General features: G+C 47.7%; 2 protein-coding genes across 6 annotated transcripts in view; one reads left to right on the plus strand and one right to left on the minus strand.

The window, feature by feature from the left end:
• The window catches only part of ATP5MF (ATP synthase membrane subunit f), an 8,424-nt gene extending 4,739 nt beyond the window's left edge, over positions 1 to 3,685 (plus strand). Inside the window, exons 2-4 of the mRNA XM_012810809.2 lie at positions 142 to 249; positions 2,365 to 2,481; positions 3,505 to 3,685. Coding sequence (XP_012666263.1) covers positions 142 to 249; positions 2,365 to 2,481; positions 3,505 to 3,533 — 254 coding nt within the window. The 3' untranslated portion in view covers positions 3,534 to 3,685. The remainder of the gene's footprint in view (positions 1 to 141; positions 250 to 2,364; positions 2,482 to 3,504) is intronic.
• An 890-nt stretch (positions 3,686 to 4,575) lies between these two features.
• CPSF4 (cleavage and polyadenylation specific factor 4) overlaps positions 4,576 to 17,998 on the minus strand; it is a 15,430-nt gene continuing 2,007 nt past the window's right edge. Inside the window, exons 2-8 of one of the 5 annotated variants that reach the window (XM_003798880.3) lie at positions 16,079 to 16,129; positions 13,912 to 14,064; positions 11,685 to 11,780; positions 11,197 to 11,290; positions 9,934 to 10,006; positions 8,186 to 8,281; positions 4,576 to 5,497 (exon numbers count right to left, since the gene is read on the minus strand). In XM_003798880.3, coding sequence (XP_003798928.1) covers positions 5,429 to 5,497; positions 8,186 to 8,281; positions 9,934 to 10,006; positions 11,197 to 11,290; positions 11,685 to 11,780; positions 13,912 to 14,064; positions 16,079 to 16,129 — 632 coding nt within the window. In that variant the 3' untranslated portion in view covers positions 4,576 to 5,428. The other 4 variants (XM_003798881.3, XM_012810807.2, XM_012810804.2 and 1 more) reach the window with 4 other exon arrangements.

Here is a 17,998-nt window from a genome sequence, read left to right on the forward strand (position 1 = left end):
GTACAGATGTTAAAATCTGGTCACCCTACCGTAGTTAGATTATACATTTTATTGAATTGTTGAAATAGTGACATGAAAAGATACTATTTTTCTGATTGGGAGATTATTCAGTGGACGCATTTTTTTGCTATTTCCTTTCAGTGTCATTGAAGGAGAAGAAACTCATGGATGTCAAACTAGGGGAGCTGCCAAGTTGGATTTTGATGCGGGATTTCACGCCTAACGGCATTGTTGGAGCCTTTCAAAGAGGTCAGATCCTTATGGATATGTATAAACAAAAGCAAGTCTCTGAGTCTTCAGGTCTCTTTTTGCCATAATTTGGGTAATAAAGCTCTTGTCTCAGACAACCCTACAGAAGGGATGTTAGCCTTTGGATCTCCATGTTTGACTGGCCTAATCAAAGGCTGGCTGTGAGATATTTCAGCCAAGAAAATATTTTCTGTTACTTGGAATCAATACCTCTGCCTATTTTTAAAGAAATGTCTATGACTATTTTCATATCCTAAGACTTCTTAAAGAGGAAAATGAGTTTGAACTGTAGTAAGTATTACTCTCTAATACAGTGCTTTATCCTTTTTTTTTGAGACAGAGTTTCACTTTGTCACCCGTGGTAGAGTGCTGTGGGGTAATAACTCACAGCAACCTCAAATTCTTGGGTTTAAGTGATTCTCGTGTCTCAGCCTCCTAAGTAGCTGGGACTTTAGGCACCCGCCACCATGCCCAGCTATTTTTAGAGACAAAGTCTCTCTCTGGCTCAGGGTAGTCTTGAACCCATGAGCTCAGGCAATCCACCTGCCTCAGCCTCCCAGAGTGCTAGGTCAATGCTTTATTCTTGCCAGGACTTCTAAGACAGTTATTTGAAATGGTCTGTCCTTTAGGTCTGTGCATTTAAAAAGTGCACTGCTTAGCCAGGCATTGTGGTAGGTGCCTGTAGTCCCACTACTTGGGAGGCTGAGGCAAGAGAATCGCTTAAGCCCAAGAGTTTGAGGTTGCTGCGAGTGGTAACACCATGGCACTCCACCAAGTGTGACATAGTGAGACTCTGTCTCAAAAAAAAAAAAAATAAAATAAAAATGCACTACTGGTCAGGTCAGTCTTGTGTAATCTGTGACAGCATTCCAGGAATAAAGACCCAGATAATCCTACAGGGACCCCTTCCTTATAGTTGTCTGTGGTCATTTCATTCTTTTTCATTGACTAGATTGAGCCTCAAGAGGGCAGAAACTGGCTCAGCACCCATAGCATGGTGGTTATGGTGCTGGCCACATGCACCAAGGCTGACTGTTCAAATCCAGCCTGGGCCAGCTAAACAAGACAGCTGCAACAAAAATAGCCCAGCATTGTGATGGCCACCTATAGTCCCAGCTACTTGGGAGGCTGAGGCAAGAGAATTGCTTAAGCCCAAGAGTCTGAGGTTGCTATGAGCTGTGATGCCATGGGACTCTACCAAGGATGACATAGTGAGAGTCTGTCTCCAAAATAATAAAATAAAATAAAAAATAAAGAGGGCAGAAACTGTATGTTAGTCAGGCACCTGCCTGTAAACCCAGCACTCTGGGAGGCCAAGACAATTAGATTGCCTGAGTTCATGGGTTTGAGACCAGCCTGTGCAAAAGCGAGACCCTGTCTCTAAAAACAGCTGGGAGTTGTGGCAGGTGCCTGTAGTCCAAGCTACTTGGGAGGCTGAGTAAGAGAATCACTTGAGCTAAAGAGTTTGAGGTTGCTGTGAGCTATGATGCTACAGTGCTCTACCAAGTCACCCAAGTTAGATTCCATCTTAAAAAAAAAAAAAAAGTGGTAGGTGCCTATAGTCTCAGCTACTTGGGAGGCTGAGGCAAGAGAATTGCTTTAGCCTAAGAGGTTGAAGTTGCTGTGAGCTATGAGGTTACTGCACTCTACTGAGGGCAACAAAGTGAGACTGTCTCAAGAACTATGTATGTTTCCTTCTCTGGGTGCACATACTTACGCACCCATGAAGAGATGAAAAAAAAGAAGCCTTCCTCCTCACCAGTGGCCTAGTTGGCCATTATAAAGTAGCCCTTATTGGAGTTTGGATTGTGGGTCAGACTTAGGGTAAGGGGATCCCCCAGGCCTGGAGATGGGGGTGAGGTAGGATCAAAGGCTTATAAGCTGAGCTACATCTACAAGATCAAGGCCAAGGGGGAGAGGCAGAATAGAGGTAGCCCTAACTCAGGAGCTGGTCTTGGGCTATGGAGACCAGAGACACTATGGGCATTTGTGCTTTTCACCTTAACAAACTAGTGAATGTAGGGTGAGTACCAGAACCAGAGTAGGACTGAGTTTCTGAATTTTGGCCAGACTCAGCTGTGCATCATGTGCAGTGAGCTCCTCTTGCTTTCACAGGTTATCACCGGTATTATAACAAGTACATCAACGTGAAGAAGGGGAGCATCGGTGGGGTTACTATGGTGCTGGCAGCTTACGTGCTTTTCAGCTACTGTCTTTCTTACAAGGAGCTCAGTGAGTGCCTCTTGTACTATCTTGCCTTTAGTCTGTCATAAGAGGGTGGCACTGGCTCAAGTTGGATATTGCAGTCTACTTCCTGCAGCGGAGGGACTATACATTCCTTACCTACACTTTTCATCTGAAACAATCAGAGAGACTTGATTGGACACAGTATGGTCCTTACCTATAGGGATTTGGCCAGGCACAGTGACAGTGGCTCATGCCTATAATCCTAGCAATTCTGGGACATGAAGGTGCAAGGACTGCTTGAGCTCAGGAGTTTGAGAGCAGACAGAGTAAGCAAGACCCTGTCTCTACTAAAAATAAAAAGATGAGCTGGATGTCAACGTGTGTGCCTGTAGTCACAGCTAGCTACTCTGGAAGCTGAGGCAGGAGGATCACTTGAGCCCAAGAGTTTGAGGTTTCTTTGAGCTATGATGCTGCCATTGCACTCTAGCCAAGGTGACAGAGTGAGACTATCTCCAAAAAAGAAAAAAAAAGATTGTAGGGACTTATCAGAATATACTATATGAGATACTGCTTTAAGTGAGAAAACTGTGATGGAGAACATAGATAAGAAAAACAAGATGAAGCCTAAAGTAAAGGCAGTACTTAGAAAGCATTCTTTCTAAGATATTGTGGGCTCTGCTATAATTTGATTTGACCTTCCTAGCTGCCAGTGTGAAGAGGGAAATAGGTTGAGTAGTATGCTCTGGTAACCATGCAGCGTTCTAGAAAAGCATCGCTGGCTATTCCTGGCTTTGATGCCTGCGAAGAGCTTATCTAGTGGGAGATGCTGGGAACAATGGTGGCCTCTTAACAGGGTTTCAGAGTGTCCAGCCCCTTGCTAGTCTGCTGTACCAGGGTGATGCTGCCTGAGGGACAGATTCCTCTTGGCTGCTGAGACCTGGCAGACAGGTTCTAGGTCATTTCCTGAAAGGAATTCTCAGGAAGGCTTGGTGTGATCATAGTTTGCTGTCAGTCATCTGTGCTTTCAATATGACCTTTTAAAATATTCTTTTCCCTTTTTGACTTTAGAACATGAGCGGCTACGCAAGTACCACTGAAGAGGGCCCCATGGGAGGTGCCTTCGGCAGTCCTGACCTTGACTTCCTTGGCCCAGCACCTTCTGTGAGGAACTCAGTCATAATTGAATCTTTTCACATCCTAGTGAGAATTAACCTCCAAATAAAAGATGACTGGTAATGTGTGCTGCTTACCTGCTGTAGCCATGGTCTCATGATCCAGGGGCACCTGCTGCACAAGGTGGATTGTCAAACACCTAAAGTCCTTGACCCTTGATGCCTCTGTGGGTTCCCCAAACCACCATGTGGGATCATGTCCCAGCTCACTGGGGGTTAGGGGCAGGATGTTATTGGAACCTTCTATCAGCAGTGCCCAGAGGTCTGTCCCTTGCTGTGAACATTGTGGGTGGCCATGAGCATCTGGATGCATTCTGTCCTTTTGTTGGCTGGTGCTTTATGCTATACATCAGAAGACTTGTGTTCCTAAGATGCTGGCCCCCACCCCTGGTATTAACTCTTAGCAAAGGGTTTTTTGATGGCCTGAATATCTGGTTATTTTTCTGCAGGGCTATAGGGTTAGGTGACTCAGCACTATCTGGGGATCTCAGTGTTGCTGCTCAGGCTGTAGGTAGTCTCACCTTCCTGGTAAGGCTTCACCTATGGGAATCTCCACAGTATAGGGGTGTGGGAAAGGCCTGGATCTGATCCATACCACCCCTAAACTGCCTCTGCATCCAGCACCCTTCCTCAGGAGCCCCCAGTGCCGCATGTGGCACAAAGATCAACACCAGTTCCCTGCTGAGGGGTGTGTGATGAGCACATACTGCAGTGTACAGAGGTAGGATGCTGCACCCTGTATGTCCTGGAAGATCTGGACTTGAATGAAGACCTAACACCTGGCTGTCCCAAAGGTCAAGCTCCCAGACCTGACCAGCTGCCCCTACAAAGGTGTTTCCTGGCAGCATCATTTCCCTCTAAAATTCATATTTGTTGAAAGGGACAAGAAACACTGATGTCACAGCTAGTGCAGCTAGTACAAGAGTTCTCTCCTTGGCATGGAGCCCCTTAAGTAATGAGACACAGCTTAAAAAACAAGCTTTAATCAACTTTATAAAAATTGTTCTTGTAATTTAACTTGGATAGGCCCACTTTGCCTAGCAGTTTGCAGTTGAGTTTCACATTTTCCAGGCTCAGGGACAGGGCGTCTCCTCCATAGGTGTCTGAGTGACAGTACAGACACTTAATGGGCAGGAGGTAGGTTCAGAGGGACTGGGTTATCTATCTGAAGGTCTGCAACTCCAGCTCAAGTATACCTTTAACGCTGTCAGCCAGGTGTCCCAAGAGAAATTAAACCCAGAAGAAAAAGAATCTCAAATTTGAGAGCCCTATACCCTCCTCAACCATGCCTACCTGAGACCAGGCTAAGGCGTGTAGACATTGGATTGCCACCAGGGCTCCCTTGTTCATATCAACAGGCACAGCTTTAGATTCAGCAGGACAGGAAAGAAGCAGACATGACCTGGCCACAGCTCTGAAGGACCCACCAGTCCCCAGGGTTGCCAAGAACTGGTATTTAAGAGGACCACAAGGGGAAAGGCCAGCTTTCACACAATCACACAAAACTGCAGCACAAGCCCTTCCCTGGCAACTCCTTCCCCTCCCCAGAGGGCAGGGATGCAGGAGTCCTAGAAAGGAGGCACTGATGCCTAGATAAACATGATGTCCACTTGAGGGACCCAACTGGAGCACATGTCCCCTTTTATAAAAAGATTACAGCAAAATGATAGACTAACGGACATGACCCTTCAGAATGATGACTGCCCATGTGCCCAGAGGATGGCTCCAGCCAGAGCTGCACTAACACTGCGCAAGACAGTTAAATGCATGCTCCTAACAATGGGGCCCTTTGGGCTGCCCTGAGCTGGCTCCAGCTGCTGTCACTGTCCACTGAGAAAGGCCAAGTGCCCTTTGGTGCATCTGTTGGCGTAGTGTCCTTTTTCACCACACTGGGAACAGCAGGAAGGGAAGGAGAGAAAAAAAACTTTTCAAATGCAAATTTTCAACAAAGCAGCACCTACCAAATATCCAATTGGAGATAGGACTTTGACATTCTCATTGATTTAGATTTTCTTCCAAACTGAAGGGAAAGGGACCTCAGGGAAATACAGTGCTGCAGAAACTGCAGCCAGCAGCTCAGCAGATAGAAGGAAAAACAAGGCTGCCAGTTGATCTGTTGGCACCCAGCAGGGAGCTCCTTCAGGGCTACAACTTATCTGCAGGGACATAGGCCTGCCCAGGGAGGGACTCACAAGTGGGTGGCAGGATGGAGAGAAGTCCATGGACCCTGAGCTCCCCCACTGTCTGAGACCAAGCCCCCAGCACAGCAGGCCAGTCACTTACCTCTAAGTCAATGTCTGGGACTCCCTGGCAGGAGACACAGGAGGGAAAAACAGAAGAGAAGCCACCAGGCTCCTCTTCCAACTTGGGGAGTCAGTATACACTGAGAGTGGGCTGCACCTGAAGTTTTCCCTCCTGGTTCTGACATACCTGTCTAAGCTACCCCAGGGACAGGTTTAGATGATAGGATCAAAGAACAATGTTGAAACTTGGGGTGAGTGGAACTGGAGAGTCACCTAGAGAAAACTAACCCTGACCCCAACTTGTCCTGGCTCTGATCATCCAGGCCCTTTTGCAGCCTCACTTCATTCTTGTGAAAAACAGAAGGGAATTACAAGGAAGTAAATGGCATCCTCAAGCACTGAATGAAAGATCAGAAAGCAGCACTGACTGAACTACCACCCCCTTACTAGTCCCTGCATCCTCTGTAACAGGGCTCTGCTTAATCACTGCCCAGCACCCCTGCTCCCTCTATTCAAATTTAACTGATCTGTAGGTGTGACTTCTATGTGGAAAGTGGCCCAGGTAACTGCCAACTGGTCCTCAGGCTAATGTAATGATCAGAGGGGACTGTGCTGCACCATTAACAGCACTCACCCACTCCCGATCAGCCTCCATAGCCAACCTTGGGAAATCCAGGATTCCCACAAAGCATCTCTGGAATTAACTGCATGATGCTCCCAAGTTCCAGTACTGAGTTTGCTTCACAGAGGCCCTGCTGAATACAGTCCTATGGTGGGCTACAAGATGACAGCTAAGTGTACTGCACTGCCTTTCTCCTGCCTGCCCCCTAGCTCCACACATTTAGGACCCAGGCTCAGAAATCTCCCTTATGAGGCCTTCCCTGAATCCACAAGCACTTTTCAAGTACCTGCCTTTTTCCTCTAGGAAAAAGCAGTGGTAAGCCTCTGTCTCCTTAGCAGAGCCAGCACAGAGCAAGAGCTCAGTGAATAACCTATGGCCTTGGGAGACGCCCCAGGGCTCAACTTTTCTTCAGGGCAAGTTCTAAGAACATCTTAAGTATGTGCCCCTTGGACCTTCCTCCTGTAGGCATGATGCTAAGGATATCATCAGACAAGAGCTCACAGTTGTCCCAAGTGTCCCATTCACCACTGTTATTAGCAGTAAAAACTATTAATAATTGTCTAGAGAGAATGGGTAAAACTGCTTCTTCTTATGTAGCCACTGGAAAAGATCAGATTTCCATATGCTATAAGAGCCACAGATATTATAAAGAAGAATGTCATGCATATTAAGTAAGGCCCTATTTGTATTAACATATGTATTATCCTTTGGTTTGTGTGAATAAAAGCTTAGAACAGCAGTTCTTCAAATTTGGTTTGGGTGTCCCTCAGGGGGTTTACAAGTATAAAGGGAAATTAAAAAATGTTAGAACACACAGAATAAAGTGGCTATTTTAGGAAAGATGAGATTAAAGGACAACACTTACTTTCTCCCTTAACCATTTTTGTATCATCTATAAGTTTTTACAAAAAGCATGTACTAATTTGTATTTTATGTCTAATAATTCCCAAATCTGAAGTCTCTGTGTGTCTAGTTCTATCAATAGTTATTCCTGCTAACTCAGAGTGTTGCTTGGTTCCTTGTATGTTTTGTGATTTATAATCATGAACTAATTCTTCAGAACTCTAGCTCTGGGAATTCTGTGTGGCTTGGGTTGAGAATATACTACTCTAGCACTTGAAGTTGCTCTTGCCAGGTGCTGGGGACACATTAGTCCCCAGGTGATTTTTTTTAGAAAACTTAGTTTGTAACTCTTGGGCTCTCACCAAGGATACGAATACAGGCCCAAACTCATGTAAGGGCCAGCCCATTAACTACAAACTCTCAATGGATTTTTCCCCTTTTCCATCTAGAGTGAGGAATGAGGACAAATTTTCTGGTAGGTTTAGGTGCACTCTTTCCTTTCTCTGAGCATCTCATTTTATGTACTGGTAGCCAGGAAATGGGTGTTCTAATTCCTTGTATGTGCCCATTACAGGATTTGAGGATGCCTCCAGAGCAGCCAGACACTTCAATGAAATTTCTTTCACTTTTTTGTAAGCACAATCCATTAAGTACTGTGTTTTTATCATCCTTTACCTTGCCTTGTTGTGTTGTGGTAGGAAGTAGAATGGTCTCTAGCCTACCATAGTAGATTGTAACTAAATTGTGACCTTAGTCAGTAAAACCAAAAATGTTTCCATTTTTCAAATATAGCCAAACATAGGGGAATTGAGGGAATAGTGCCAACGCTGGCGCAGACAGCCCACCCCATCCCCAGACCCACAACTCACCTTGTAGCAGGTGACCTGCTCCAGCGGCCGGGGTCCCCGGTTGCCTGCACTGCTGTTTTGACTCTGCATGACCCCGATGACCTGCGGGGCTCTCTGCTGGTTGGGAGAAGAGTTCTGACTCGTTAACTGGATCAAGGAGGACGACCTTTGTAATGGCGGATTGTTACTTTGCTGGAAAGAGTTACACAACACGGTTTTACTGTGGAAAACACGTGCACGCAGACTACCAATGGGGACAGGAAAAAGAGGGCGGGACTTGTCCCGCATGGCCAGCAGGAAGAAGGGCTTCTGCGATGGCCCAGCTCAGGAGAGCAGGCGGAAGAGAAACATCTGGTGATGATGGCAGGAGCTACTGCCCGAAAAACACCATGCAGACACACAAAAAACGAAAACTAAAAGTAGAAAACAAAACACCAAAGAGACAAAAGGAGGTCTCTGGGGCAGTGGGGCGAGGGCATGATCAGGCCTTACTTTCGTTTCTGAGGTTCTAGCTTCAGGTCAGGATGAACGCTTGGTTCAGCCAGATGTTTAGCAGCCTACACGGCGAGTAACAGTCACAGAAAAACAGTTGGAGCCTGACACACTGACCTGCTATCTAGGGGCTGAGAGGGCCCTCCTCTAGGGAGTTACTCAAGAAAGAGGATGGGAGTTCCGTGGGGTGAGATTCAACAGCAAGACTACTTCCCAACCAAGTGGGTTCCTGGCTCTGGCCCCCCAAAAGGCAGAACCCCAGCTAGGAAATCCCCTGGTCTCAAGTCTTGATGGCTGCACTGCACCCAGGAATTCCTGGTTTTCCCAAGGAGTTTGGTCTGATTGGCACCACTGCATCCTGTGGGTGGAGGTCAGTGAAGCAGACAAGGGCAGTTCCACCCCCTCCTGCAGCTCAGCACCAAGGGAGGCTTTGGCAACAGGCCCAGAGTCCAACATGGCAGGAAGTAAATGCTTTGCATTCACCAGGTGGGTTTACTTGGTGCATCTGTAGGAGACCCTGCCTGACACCCAGGCCAGCCCTTCTTCCGGGCCAAACCTCCCACTCCCATAACCAAACTCAGGGTGCCCTTGGTTTAGCGGGACTGCTTCAGATCCCAATTTGTCTATGGCATTTCCCTATGGTTCTTGAAGGGACAGACCACCTGTATGACCGTGGAGCCACTTTTCTATAGAACTGGAGCCAGCTAGGATTTGAGTCCTGTATTCTTAGCCCCTCCTGGCCTCCACTTCTTGCAGCAGAAACTGGAGCTGTGATGGCAATGGCCAGGGAACCAGCTGGTCTTGGTTTTACTCCCACATCTGCTTTTACCCAGCAGTGTTGGCCAAGTTCTGCCCTCTAGGAGTCTCAGTTTCTCCATTTGTAAAGGGAAGGATCCAACCCAGAAGCAAAAGCAGCAGATGTGGGTACCTAGGCCACCCTTCATTCTAGCCCCAGACGCAGACACTGTTGAGCCAGGCAGCCCCATCTCACAAAGGATAGTCTTGTGCCACCTGAACCCTGTCTGCCATCCTGCTCATCCCCTCTCGGCCTTGCAGTGCTCAGGTTCTAGGGCTGGATGCCCTACATCTCTAGAGGGAGACACAAAGTGCTTTGTTCCTACCTTTCTGCTGGAACTCAGAGAGGGGCATTCCCCTTCTCTCCCTCCTCCTCCCTCACCCTTCCCTTACAAGGTCTCCAGCTGAATCTAAGGCAAACCACACATGAAGGTGGTATTGCCGGGGCTGGTGGAGGCCAAGGAGGAGATGAGGCATGGTACCTTTGCTGGAGGCTGCGTCTGCTGTGGCAGTGGGGGCTGCTCGGTGGTTCCCATTGGCAGTTCAAATCGAGGGCTGGTCACCAAGCAGCCATAAGGGAAAGAACAAGAGAAAGAAAAGCAGATGGAGGAGAGTGGCCAGGCCATGTTTCAAATTCTGGCTCTAGGAAAGCATATGCAGCTGCCCTAGTACAAAGTGACACACAGCAGAGACAGGGGGTGGGGACTGGCACTCAGCTCTGCCTCTGGGAGGCCACAAGAAGGGTGGTAAGAACAGGACCGACTTTCTGGGCTCAGACTCAGCTCTGCCTGTGCCAACGTGGAAAGCCTTGGGCCATTGCTTCTCAGAAATGGGCGAACAGCAGCACTGGTGTCTGTATATGCCTGCTGTGTGGCAGGGGCTGTATACACGAAAACCTACTCCCAAGCAGGGTCTCACTCAAGTGTTATTACTCAGTGACACATCTGCACCATAGGCAGGAACTCATGGACCAACTAGAGGTGCCTGGGCTCTCTAGAGAGCAGGAACAGCACTGGCCACCTGCCTGCAGTGAGCCAAGAATCAGGGTCCCAACAGAACAGGAGACTGTGTGTGCTCCTGGGGCAGGCTCAGCAGGGTAGATGGGGCAGCATAGGAAGAGGAGAGGCTGTTCTGCAGTACCAGGCAGAAGCATGACCCCACGACCATCTAAAGTGACAAATGTGCACTGGGCTCCTGATGACAAGGCACTGGACCTGAGACAGGGACACTAAGCCCACTGAGCAAGAAGAATCCATCTTTAGAGACCTGTAGACTGTTCTTTACACAGGTGCCACCACCCACTGCCACATGTCCTTGGCCAGTGATTGAGCTCTGAGCCTCAGTGTGCTCATATGTGAAATGGAGACGTTCTCTCTTTTAAACTTGTTACATGAACTACTATATGTGGAACCCCAAGCTCAGGACCTCCACATAGGGAGTGTGGAAACTTTAGTTCCCTTCTTTTAGAACACAGATAACTTAATTTAAAGTCCCTAAACTCCCTACATAATATGCAAGGTTACAAGTGTTTCTGGCACACAGCTTTCATTGATTCTCAGATAGCCCATGAGCAAGGAAGATGCTGATCCAGACAGAGCTACCTCTAGGCTCAGGAAACACCAGTGGCCATAAGCAGTTCCTTCCCCATCTCCTACCCCTGCCTCAGGCCCTGGTACTGACACCACCCATGACCAAAGCCCAGCTGGTCACAGAGGGCAGTGACAGGGAAGCAGCTGGTTACTCACTGCATAAATTTACATGAGGGCCCTTCTGGACAGAATCCCACGAGGTAATTCACACAGATGACTCTCCGCGTGTGTCGGTGCCTGCACAGGGGACCTGCAGAGCCAAGCATCAAGAGTCACTCAGACATTCTCTTTGGGGGACACTCTAGTGTCTCCTCTACTCATCAGAGCCCCAGAGAGCCAGTGCATGGCTTCTAATGTTGGCTTTGCCTCTCATTCATAGGGAAACAGTGGGCAAGGACTCAACCTCTCAACACTGGCCTCCTTATCAAAAATGCAGACAAGAATACCACCCACAGCATCCTTGGGAGGCTCAAGGGAGATGAAAGGTAAGAAAAAGTCTCACTAGCTATAGAACATCAGGTTTTGCTAAGACAAGCAGGACAGGTGGGGGGTGACATCCCAGATGAGTCAGCTGGCAATCTCCAAGTGAACAGAGGAAGCAGGGCTGGCCTCCTGCTAGGGGCACGGCCTACCTTAGCACCTACCATGCTTACAGAAGCCACGGTCATACCAAGGGCAGTCCTTGATCTTGGACTCAGGGTCGATGTGCAGGAAGGGGCACTCCTTGTTGCTGCACTCCCCTGCAGGGAAACCCAGACATGTAGCTACCTGGCATAGCTCCAGGAGACCCAGGGCCGGGCTCTCCTTGACTTCTTCCAAGGCAAAGGAGGGGTCAGGTGGTTCTGGTACCCAGTCTCTGCCTGGTGAGCCCTGAGACCCAGGGCAGTGTCTCTGGGTCTCCACTGTACAGGGAGCTGTGATGGTCCTTTCTTCACATTCATCAGTGCTGCTGAGAGGTTTAATGATACCAACAGAGGCTGACATCTGTGTACACACTCTTCAAAATTCATCTTCCCACCCCTTATCCAGGTAGAGGAGGTGTTCAGGGCAATGGAAGGCCCAGATATCCAAATGTACCGAGACCAGGCAATGACTGTTCTACTCAGATGGCTCTTCACATCTATGATTTGAGGGACAAAGTGCCTGAGAAATGCTGTCTTTTAGGACAAAAGCAGGGATAGATTGGGAACTCAAGGATGCATCCCTGTGGTGATGACATCACTTGTAGACTTGTGCCTCTTGGAAGCAACCTGCCCAGGCAGCCACTAGCAATAGAACTGCTTCCCTGGGCACCTACCCATCTCAAGGTTTGGCATCCCAATCCATGTTAATGACAGTACTCAAAATACAGGGGAAATATGAACCCCTTCCCCAGATTCACATCAGCTCTTGTTGCTCCATAACCATCCCTCTACACAGGTACTTTGGTACTCAGTTGAGGAACCTCCTTAAGAGGCCTTCCCTGACCACTTTGTCAAGAATAGATGCCATTGTGTGGTCTTACCATGGTTTATTTCTTTCAGAGCACTTTTCACAAGTAATTCTCCTGTTTGTCTCACTGGCTTACCATCTCTCTCTTTCCCTGACCACTAGAGCAAAAGCTCCAAGGAAGCTGTCCTCTTCACCAATGTCCAACTAGAGGTCAAGGAAGTCTGTCCTCTTCACCAATGTTCCTCCAGTGTCTAGAAGGTGGACCTTCAATACATGTCCATGGCATAGGTGATAGGAGCTGCAGATACAGTGTCTACACCTGTGCAGGCTCTGTGTGGCAAGGGCAGGTAGAGGGAGCATCACAGAGATATGGGGGGCTGCTAGGCCTGGGGCTGCTAGCAAGGAAGGCGGGAACCCCAGGCCATCTGGCATAGGTGTGCCCTTGAAAGCCTGCCAAGGAGGACTGGTACCTGCCACTAGGGTCTGTGCCCCATTCCAGTGCCTGGAGAGGTGGAGGGGGGATGTGGTGTGTCAGAAAATACTTGAGGACAACGCCGGGGAGCTAGGAAGCTTGGGTCCTCCTTCTGTCTGTCAGTTTTGACTTATCAGCTTACATTCCCTCCACAAAACATGCCACAGCTATTATTAAAAAGGTAGCAGGCCAATCCTGTTGGGATTCTGAAATAATTAATGGCTACTCTGACAACAGTACTTTCAAAGTATAAAGTGTGCCCAGCACTCCTCAGTCATTCCAGACTCCAGTTGGCTTCTGGCTTCCTCTCCAGCCACCTGTATGGGGTCAGACCCAGCCTTCATGCTGACCAAGAAAGCCAACTCCTAGGAAATCTTGAAGAGTATATCAGAACAGCGACCCTGGGGACTAACTCAATCAGGAAGCACAATAGCTGTCCCACCACCTTACCCTAACTCCTGCTTCTCCATACAGGTCGCTCAGGACAGCTAAGCCTTGTGTTCTCTAAGCAGGGCTCAAAGGCATCTCAGGTTCAAGGTGAACAGCAGGTCTCACTGGCACTAAAGACAGACCCTCAGACTCAATATTCAAGGGCTGCTTAGGACAGTTCAGCTGTTACATAGGATCATACTCCCAGAGAGAAGCTATCAACTCTGGCCCAAGTGACCGTGTTGGAGAGAGGAGGCAGCTATGGACAGAATCTAGTTCTCTGACCAGCTGTGCTCCCTCATTCCTCACTCTAACCCTCATTAGTCTCAACATCCGTGAGTACTTGAAAGTGTTCCAAAGATTGAAGTACTACAAAGATGTAAGGGACGAGCAGAGAATAACCACACTATCCCCTTATGGAAGAGCCAGCTGAGACTGGCAGGCTGTGCCAGAGTTTCTCATCTGGAGACAGAAATTTTGTGGACACTGAGCAGTCAGCAGATCCCTTCCAGGGCTCCAGGCAGCTCTTTATACCTTACCAAATTTGGAGTAGAAGTAGCACTCAGGCATCTTGGTCATGTCGTACTCGTGTAGGAACTCACATTGGTCCCCTTTCTTGCATAGCCCCCGAAGCCAGTGTTTGCACACAACTGTCTTCTCGCCACTGATGTGACGGAATGGGCACATGCCCCCTGTCGGGGAGATGGGGGTAGGTATGAGGATAGGTACAGCCCTGGCAGTGGAGGATACTTGGCTTAGGGGAACTAGGGCATCTTTACCCCACACGTCTCTGAGCCATCTGAAAGCAATAAAACCTGGAAGGGGACAGAGGTTCCCTGGTAGAAGGCCACATGATTTTAAGGAGTGTACAGTTATTTATGATCTCACAGATATTATGTAACAAGCCTGAGGGGGGTGACTTTCAATTTAAGATAGTTCCAGCAGTACAGAGACATGGGGAATTGGGGTTTGGGAAATCTTAAAAGACAAGATGACCACCAGCAGAGTGGTGCCTGTGGCTCAAAGGAGTAGAGCACCGGCCCCATGTGCCAGAGGTGGCAGGTTCAACTGGTGAAACTCTGTCTCTACCAGAAAAAAAAAAAAAAAATGACCACCAGCAGAAGCCTGGACTCCAGGAAGGCCCTGTTACCAGTTAAAGTGCCTACCTGGCTTTTAAGAATTAAGTACAGGGGGGCGGCACCTGTGGCTCAAAAGGGTAGGGCACCGGCCCCATATGCCAGAGGTAGTGGGTTCAAACCCAGCCCAGGCCAAAAACTGAAGGAAAAAAAAAAAAGAATTAAGTACAGGGTTGGGTATGGGGGCTCACACCTATAATCCCAGTACTCTAAGAGGTTGAGGCAGGAGGATCGTCTGAGTTCAGGAGTTTGAGACCAGCCTCAGCAAGAGTACAACCTTGTTTCTATTAAAAGCAGAGAAATTAACTGGGCACATGTCTATACTCCTAGTTACTTGGGAGGCTGAGGAAAGAGGATCACTTGAGCCCAGGAGTTTGATGTTGCTGTGAGCTAGGCTGATGCCATGGTACTCTAACCTGGGAGTCTGGGGGTAGAAGTCCTGGGGCAACACAGAGTGAGACTCTGTCTCAAGGAAAAAAAAAAAGATTTAAGTAGAGCATCGTCAGGCACATGGGGTGGTGGTGGGGAGGTATGCCTTCTGTGCCAGGATCTGAGTTCTTGCCTGCCCAGGTGGGTCAGAGCCATACTTTGGGAACATCAAGACTTCTAACAGCCTTGACTGAGAAAGAACCAGATAAAACTTTCTGCAATGATGGAATTTTCTACATTTCTGGTGTCCAGTATGGCAGTCGTCAGCCATGTGTAGCTACTGTATATACACTTAAAATATGCCTAGTGTGACTGAGGACTGAACTTCAAATGTCATTTTATTTAATTAGAATAGCCATAAGTGGCTAGAAGGCTACTGTAGCAGTCAACACAGAGACTAATGAAGTGCCCTGTGTTAAGGATGGCAGGGCGAACAGCACCTGGTGAGAGGGCAGCATTACTAAGCAAAGATAGGGGAGTGAGACTAGGAGCCCAGTGGGGGAATGATGTTCTGAACAAACATTGTAAAGTTGACCTGGCTCATTTACCTGCAATGCTACTGCTTCAGTAGTAAATGACTACATTATAGAAGCAAAACTCACCAAAACCATACCCTTGTTCTGATTCTGTGCTCCCTATGCAAGCTGCTGATTAAAATTGTGTTTCCTAAATAATTTTCCTATAGGAAGACAAGTGCCCAGACCACGCAATGTACAGTCCTGCCCAGTGATGCTTCTTTTGAATTAGGGAAGAAACTGGCTTGAAAGCAGCCTCTGTTGGGGTACTGATGAGTGTGAGTAAGAACCTACAAGACAGAGTACCATAGGAACTTTTCATGACTAGCCACAGAGAACAGAGAGCCTGTGTAGATTGTGGGATCAAAAGGGCCTGGGCTCATGACACTGGGTTTAGCCACTCACTAATTCATGTGAGGTGACGGGTTCAGTCTTGTGTTTTAGGTTTCAGGCAGAACACCTAATCCAGTTACTAGCCTATCCAAACCACAATTCATCTATGGACATTGTTACTTTCTAGAAAGCAATATAAACCAGAAATCTGATAGCCTGTAAGTCTGCTAGGGAACAGGGTGGTGGAGGGCACCTCAGGTAGCATGCATGTCAGGGAGCCAGGAATCTCTTACCTTTGCCACAGGCAGCTTTCAAAAAGAATTCACAGACGGCAGCCCCAGACTCTACAGAAAGGAGAGAAAAAGAGAGACATCTAACAAAGCTAGGTATAACTGCTACTAATAATGTTTGAAAACAGTTGGAGGGAACACATCTGCTTTTGACCCCTGAAGGGTTTAGGGTATAGGAAATGAGTGGCAGAAAAATGCAAAAGCCCAACTAAGCAAGGAAAAAGCTTGCTTTTAGTCATTCTCTGCAAAACACGATATCTACACTGAGACGAGTAAATACTCAGTGCTTTGAGATCCTATGTTTTCAAGGAGTCAGAGTGGGCGAGAAAAGAAAGAATGGAGTATAAGATCACAGAACTAATTACCCTCAACTCAGACCTTCCAGGAGGGCTAATTCACAGGTGCATTAACCTGAGGCAGAGGGAAGGATGCTCTTACAGGAAGTACAAACAAGTGAACTGGGCCTCTGAGAAGGGACAGACTCCAGAGAGGAGTCAAGTGCCTCTGAGACTCCAGTCCAGAGGGAAGAGCACCAGCAATGACATAGAAGCAGGACTGCTTGAAATATCCAACATCCACCTACAATTATTAAGGGAGCACAGGCTCTCCTTCCTATACATGCAATAAGACTGCAGATGAAGAGTATGGTAGAAATCACAGGGCTCCTGTGGCTGCTGTTCTGATAAACCTAGACGTTCACTACCCATGGCTACCAGAATAAATTGTCTTTGGTTTCATAAATAGTTTTCTCTATCACACATTTTAGAGTTGCTGAAAATCCACTGATGGTATCTCTGAGGCTCATGTACATGCCTCCTCTTGCTAACTTGCAAGATTCCTTTGCTTCTTAGAAGCAGGTGAAGTTATAGGACTTGGAAGTGTCACAGAGGGTCATGGGGTTAGAGGGGGAGGGAGTTACCATTTGCATTTCAAAAAGCCTAAAAAGTCTCACCAAAAAGTATTTCTGGTCTTTTATTTTTTCACAGATTAGGATTGCTTCATTCCTTAAAGTCAGAAACCCTAACTCAAATTTGTAATCCTAACGTTCTGGGAAGTCAAGGTGGGTGGAACACTTAAGCTGAGGAGTTGGAGACCAGCCTGAGTGAAAGTGAGATCCCATCTCTACTAATAGAAAAATTAGGCTTGGCGTCCACAGCTCAGTGGTTAGGGCGCCAGCCACATATAACGGGGCTGGAGGGTTCAAACCCAGCTCAGGCATGCTAAAACAACAATCACAACAACAACAACATAAAAACAGCCAGGCGTTGTGGCAGGCCCCTGTAGTCCCAGCTACTTGGGAGGCTGAGGCAAGAGAACTGCTTAAGCCAAAGAGTTTGAGGTTGCTGTGAGCTGTGATGCCACAGCACTCTACTGAGGGTGACATAGTGAGACTCTGTCTTTAAAAAATAAAATAAAATAATTAGCCAGCGACATGGCAGGTGCCTGTAGTCCCAGCTAACGGGAGGCTGAGAAAGCAGGATCACTTGAATCCAGGAGGTTGCTGTGAGCAAGCTGATGCCAGGGCACTCTTGGCTGGAGCAACAGAGTAAGACTCTGTCTGGAAAAAAAAAAGTGAGAAATCCATAGTCCTGGAGACTGGGTCTCAGGTAGCTGGGTAAGAGTATGCCTCAAGGGGAGAACTGACAGTTCTTCCCAAAACTCAGATGGGAATAAGTATAGGTGTAAGCAAGGAAGGGCTGGGGCCTTACTGAAGCTGAACATACTGAACATAAAAGAAAGGCAGTAAGCACTCAGGCACCTCCACCCATGGTTAGGCATGTCTTTGACTGTAGGAAAAGTAATGTGGGCCCCTTGCCACTACACCTGCCTTGACAACTTGTGGATCTCTGGTGTTAGGTGGGAGAAGAGGGGAGGGAAAGAGCTGTCCTGCATAGATAATTCACAGTCTTTTTTTTTTTTTTT

The sequence above is a fragment of the Otolemur garnettii genome, unplaced genomic scaffold, assembly GCF_000181295.1.
Source record: "Otolemur garnettii isolate 467f Iridium unplaced genomic scaffold, OtoGar3 scaffold00142, whole genome shotgun sequence".
NCBI classification, from domain to species: domain Eukaryota; kingdom Metazoa; phylum Chordata; class Mammalia; order Primates; family Galagidae; genus Otolemur; species Otolemur garnettii.